Here is a 6352-nt window from a genome sequence, read left to right as displayed (position 1 = left end):
CTCATCCCCCCGAGATCATGAACGCGCCGCTACCACTGGGGTTCAAACCCCCTTCTTCGACAGGTATGACGGGACGATCGACCCCATCGACCATGCCAATTATTTTAACTCCATGATGACCATGTACGGAGGATCAGAAATAGTTTCCTACTGCGCATTCTCGGCGTCCCTCAAGGGTGTGGCCACTTCTTGGTTTTCATGGCTGAGGCCGAACTTCATCATGAATTTCTTCAAACTCTGCAAAGCGTTTATCACATGCTTCTAGAGTAGTATGAAGCACAAGAAGACGACAATCAATCTTGAGTACGATGCAGAAGCCTGACTAGTCCATCCGAGCCTTTGTTTCCCGTTTTAACAAAGAATCCTTAGACATCAAGGATCTGGATGAAGCCACATCCCACACAGTAATGAGCAATTGTCTCTCAGACATGGACCTCATCAAGGATTTGGCTCAAAAACTGACAAAAAATATGGCTGAGCTCCTGGAGAGGTGCAATGAATTCGCTAACATGGCTGAGGTGCTCCAAGTCCGATAGGCCAACGAAAGTAAGAGCGAGAAGAAGAGGTCAGTGGTAGAGGAAGACAAGCAGACCAAAACTGTTTGCTGACCCGAGAGGACTGATCGAGTTCAAAATCTGGAGTACACCCCCTTGAACATGTCTCGCAAGGAGCTCTTGATGCAGGTCCAAGATGAGGGATACATGCACCGACCTCGACCAATACAATCGGGAACTTCTCAAAAACCGAACAAGTATTGTCAATTTCACAAAGACATTGGCCATGACACCAAAGACTGCTTTCAGTTGAAGAGGGAAATTGAAGAGTTGATAAAAGCTAGACATTTGAAGAGATACGTGAAAGGGGGTCGAGACGAATGGAGAGGTACGCAAAATGAAAACCGTGATCGAAAGAGGGACGAGCCGAGGTGAGACGACCCGAGGGCCGAACGCGATTAAAACTAAGCTCGACCAAAAAAGAAAGACAGAGGTTTGGGGTCGAGTGATGCCAAAGGGGCACCGATATACACTATCCTCAGAGGTCCCAGATAGGAGTAAATAAGAAAGGCAAAGGCCAACGCGCGGTTCGTAGTGGTGGCAGAGATGCCGAACATAATAGCGAGGATCGGGACAGTGATCTCCTTCACCGACGCTGACCTCGAAGGTATAAGCTTATGTCATGATGATGCTTTGGTGGTGCAGGTAGAGATTGCGAAGAGACCCATTCACCGGGTATTGGTAGACATAGGAGCATTGATAGATCTGATGTCCCTTGATGCATATAGACAATTCAGCTTCGGCGATGATGTCCTCAAACCTAAAGGGACCTCCATACACGGGTTCTCAGGAGCATCGGCAAAGACCAAAGGCTCAATTGAGTTGATGGTTACAATCGGGGAAGAACCGTGTCAAGCAACCGTCAAGGTCAAGTTCATGGTGGTGAGGTCAGTAGTGGCCTTTAACGCCATACTCGATCGGCCGACCCTCACCGCCCTTCGAGCCATCATCTTGCCAATTCACCTCAAGATGAAGTTCCCGACGGAGAATGGGATTGGCAAAATAAGAGGTGATCAAAAGAAGGCCCGAGAATGCTACGTGATGTTCGTCAAACAGAACAAAGGTAACATTTGAGGAATGGCAATGTGTGAAGAAGATCTCCCGGAAGACCAACGGGATCAGCTAACTAAGCGACGGGGAAAATCGATGGAATACCTTATTCCATTCCCTCTGGATGAGACCGACCCTACCAAGACAGTCCAACTAGGCTCACTACTGAGTATGGAGAAAAGAGAAAAACTCAGAGATTTCCTAAAAAGGAACATGGATGTAGCCGAGCACCGACCACATCGATTCGACCCAAGAACCAATTCAACAGAAAAGGAGGAACTACGCCCTTGACCGCAGACTATGATCAGAGAAGAGGTGAAAAAGCTCCGATAATTCGACTTCATCAGGGAAGAGAAGTTCCCAACGTGGTTGGCGAACGTCGTCATGGTTCCCACACCAAACGAAAAGTGGACGATGTGCATTGATTACACCGACCTCAACAAGGCGTGTCCAAAAGATGAGTACCCCCTACCTCGAATTGACTTGTTGATCGATGCCACCGCTGGTCATGAGATGCTCAGCTTCATGGATGAGTACTCCGGCTACAATCAGATCCTCATGCACGAAGAAGATGAGGCATACACAGCCTTCCAAACTGATCAAGAGAACTTTTGCTAGAAAGTAATGACCTTTGGGTTGAAGAACGCGGGGGCTACATACCAAAGGATGGTCAACCATATGTTTCAAGATCAGATCGGCTGAAATATGGAAGTATACATAGATTACATGCTAGCCAAGAGCCTGAAGGCTGAACACCATCTAGTCGACCTAGAAGCTTTCGGAGTGTTGAGGAAAAATCAGATGAAGTTGAAGCCCGCCAAGTGCGCCTTCAGGGTGACCTCAGGAAAGTTCCTCTGCTTTATGGTCTCCGTTTGAGGCATACAGGCTAACCTGGCAAAGATCAGAGCCATCCAAGAGATGACCCCTCCCAAGACGGTCCGTGAGGTGCAAAGGCTAAACGAAAGAGTGATGGCATTGGCGACGTTTATGTCAAGGTCGGGCGACAAGTGTCTACCTTTCTTCAAGACATTGAAGAACCTTCGGAACCCAAAGGATTTTGTGTGGATGAGCGAGTGCCAACAAGCTTTTAGGGAGCTAAAATGGTATCTGGAGAATCCACCTCTCCTCTCCTGACCCGATCCGAAAGAAGAGCTCCAACTCTACTTAGCCTCAATGCTTGTGGGCGTCAGTGCCGAACTACTAAAAGAAGAGGATAAGGTCCAAAAGCCAATATACTATGTCAGTCATGTGCTAATTGATGCGGAAACGGGATACTCCACGTTCGAGAAGGTCGTGTTTGCACTTGTAACAGTGACAAGAAAGCTGAGGCGATACTTCCAAGCCCACCTGATCGCAGTTCTGACCGACCAACCCCTCAAGAAGATATTACACAAGCCAGACGTGTCAGGATGGCTGATCACATGGGCGGTGGAGCTGAGTGAATACAACATTGACTATCAACCCCGCACGGTCGTAAAAGGGTAAGCCCTGGCAGAGTTCATCGCCGAATGTACCGTGGCCAACCCCGAGGTTCGAGGAGGTGAGAGGCCGACCACTATAGATGAGATGGAACATACATGGATTAGGAATGTTATGGGTCGAGTTACGCGGTTGGAAGTGGTACGGGGCTAATGTTGGTCAGTCCTGAGGGATTCCGCATCCAATATGCATTAAGGCTCAGATTCTCAGCCTCCAATAACGAGACCGAGTATGAGGCTTTACTAGCCGGGCTCCGGGTCGCCAAGGCCATACGCATTAAACGATTGAAAGCAAGAAGTGACTCGTAACTCGTGGTCAACCAGGTTAACAGGGAGTATGAGGCAAAAGATGAAAGAATGATCGCTTAACTAGGACTAGCCCGAGGATTAATTGTCGAGTTCGAACATTTTGAGATGACTCGAGTACCACGAGAAGAAAATTCGTGAGTGACTCCCTATCGTGGCTGGCCGAGGTCGAAGTGCCAAGTCTAAATAGTTCGGTCTATATCAAAATCCTGGATGAGCCATCGTGAAACAAGAAGAAGGTCATCAATTACATCGAAGAAGACGGTCCAAGTTAGATGGATCCGATCATCAATTATTTAGAGAATGATCAACTCCCCGAGAGTTGAGAGGAAGCGAGGAAAGTCAAAATTTGAGCCGCAAAGTACACCATGGTCGATGGAGTTTTGTACAAGAGGGCTGTCTCAGCTCCGCTACTTAAATGTCTCGAACCAAAAGGTGCCGAGTATGCTTTAGCCGAAGTACACAAAGGAATATGCAAAAGTCATATGGGAGGCCGAGCATCAGCATATTGGCCGAGAATGCAAGAAGTGGCCATGAAATATGTGAAGACTTGCAAGAAATGCCAATTATTCACCCCGGTATCACATAAGCCCGCGACAAACCTGACCCCTATGCTGAGTCCTTTCCTCTTCACCATTTGGGGGATGGACATACTTAGAGATTTTATCCCGGCCTCAGGGAATAGAAAGTACCTGGTCGTAGCCATTTACTATTTCACTATGTGGATTGAGGCAGAGCCATTGGAAACTATCACTAAGAAAAATATGGAGATTTCTGAGATAAAGTCATCTACCGATTTGGTCTTCCCAAGGTACTAATCACCGATAACGAAAAGTAGTTCGACAACCCAAACTTTTAGGGATTTTACTAGCACTTCTATATAGACTTTCACCCGGTGGCAGTGGCTCATCCAAAAGCCAATGGTCAAGTTGAGGTGTCTAACAGAACGTTGCTAGAATGAGTAAAGAGAAGGCTGGATGAGGCTAAGGGGAGATGGGTAGAAGAGCTACCCAGCGTACTATAGGCATATAGAACGATCGTAAGAACCCCTACCGGGGAGAGCCTATTTAGATTGGTGTATAGGACCGAAGCACTCACTCTGATAGAGGTGAAGGCCTCATCCTACAAGACGCTCGACTTCGATGAGAAGACATATGAAGACGGCCTGAGGGCAAACCTAGACTTCCTTGATGAAGTAAGGGAAGATGTGTTACTAAGAAACATGGCGTACCAGTAGAGAATGGAAAAGTATTACAACTCAAAAGTGAAGGAATGCCTATTTCGTCAAGGGGATCTGGTCCTTAGGAAGGCTAGTGCATCTCAACCGCGACAACAAGGGAAGCTCGCCCCAAATTGGGAAGGACCATATATAGTCTCCAAACAGAACCGATCGGGAACGTATCGATTGAAGACTCTAGGGGGCAAGAAGATACCCCGACCTTGGAATTCTGAGAACCTAAAGAAATTTTATCAATAGAAGATTGTTAGAGGTTGGCTCGAGTTCATTTTAATAAAATTTGTTGTTCTCATTTCAAAAAATTCTGACATCAATAAAGAAAAGATCTCATTCAAGCTCCTAGTTTACTCCAAATTGTTGTTTCTCAAAGTCATAAGACCAATCCTCATAGATTGGCCGACCCCGAAGACCGACCCTCATAGGTCGACAAGTCATAAGACCAATCTTCATAGATTGATCGACCCCAAAGACCGACCCTCATAGGTTGGCAAGTCATAAGATCGATCCTCATAGATTGGCCGACCACGAGAACTTAAGGACCAAGAAAGAAATTATGGAAAAATCCCAAGGTAAAAGGATTGGCCACGGGTCGCCCTCAAAGGTGGGGCTTGAGGTCAAACTCAGGTCGACCTCAACGATCGCCCCCCGTGTCGGCGTATTTGTATACCTAAACGTCTGAGTGCAATCTCTAAAACAGAAAATCTCCAAGTACGAAGGCTCAGCCTAGTAACGTTGGGGATTGGGTCCTCCTATACTATCTACTGAGAATGAAAATTGACAACAAACACTTAGAAAAAGAAAAACTTTTCATTAATAAAAAGTCAATGAATTGGCAGAAATGTACAAAAAAAAAAGAAAAGAAAAAGAGACCTTGGCGGGTCCACCATACATTCATAAAAACAAAAAGTACAAAGGGGGGCAACCTTTAAGAAGTTGGCACATCCTTGGGGAGGTCTTCGGCAGGAAGGTCGGAGACCCCAAGGGTAGGTCCGGCAGGATCCAAGGTTGTTTGCTCCACCTTGACCCCATCCTCGGCTTCGGTGGTCTCAACCAAGGTGGTAGCGTCCTCGTCAAACTGCTAGAGATCCAAATTAGGATGAGACTCCCACAGCTCATTCAACACCTTAGCCCGACCGTCGCTGAACCTCTAGGCATAGGTGGGCTTACTCAGTTGGTGGAGCACCTCTCGAAAGTCCTCTAGCTGCAGATAGTTGTCCATGACCTCCTTCCTGGCCTTCTGCAGGTCGGCCTTGGCCCCCTCCTCCAGACCACCCAGCTCGGCTTTCAGGTCCTAGACCTCCTTGGCCGACCTCTCCTTTAGGGCCTTCAGCTCGGCCCTCGCCGCTTCCAGGTTAGACTCGACTTTCTTCCTTTTCCCCTCCTCTCGGCTCTCCCAGATGGCACTCTTGGCAGCCTCTCCAGCCATTTTGGCTTGCTCCTCCAGTGAGGCATTGTCCGCTGACAGTTGGGCAAAACGGAGAGTGGCCTTGGTAGCCTTGGAGAAGCCCTGCGAAAAGAAAAGAATAACTGGTAAATCAAAGGACACATAAAAAAGAAAAGAAAGAGAGAATAGACGTGAGTCTAAGGGATGAGCCACTTATGATGGCCATGTCATGAAACAACGAACCTGAGAGCTTGGCATTGCTCAGGTCGGTGAGGAAAGTCCAGTCTACTAGAAGCCTTGGGGTCTTGGAGTGCAATGCTGTGCCCCCCGGGAACAGCTGCCA

At 47.6% G+C, this 6352-nt stretch overlaps 1 protein-coding gene across 1 annotated transcript; it reads left to right on the top strand.

Moving 5' to 3' along the window:
* The first annotated feature begins 428 nt into the window (after window positions 1-428).
* Window positions 429-1628, top strand: LOC122663067. The gene is made up of 2 exons (XM_043858774.1): window positions 429-518; window positions 1200-1628. Exons 1-2 carry the CDS (start codon window positions 429-431, stop codon window positions 1626-1628), a joined length of 519 nt encoding a protein of 172 aa, XP_043714709.1.
* Window positions 1629-6352: the final 4724 nt, after the last annotated feature.

This window comes from Telopea speciosissima, chromosome 5, assembly GCF_018873765.1.
Source record: "Telopea speciosissima isolate NSW1024214 ecotype Mountain lineage chromosome 5, Tspe_v1, whole genome shotgun sequence".
NCBI lineage: Eukaryota > Viridiplantae > Streptophyta > Magnoliopsida > Proteales > Proteaceae > Telopea > Telopea speciosissima.
The sequence above is the reverse complement of the archived record's forward strand: the minus strand, read 5'-3'. Positions and strand labels throughout refer to the sequence as shown.

Bases quoted from the DNA above. Each gene is read 5' to 3' on its own strand.
- LOC122663067 (XM_043858774.1), top strand. From the start codon at position 429: ATGGACCTCATCAAGGATTTGGCTCAAAAACTGACAAAAAATATGGCT. The intron at 519-1,199 runs GTGCTCCAAGTC...TTGGTGGTGCAG, and splicing joins AATTCGCTAACATGGCTGAG to GTAGAGATTGCGAAGAGACC.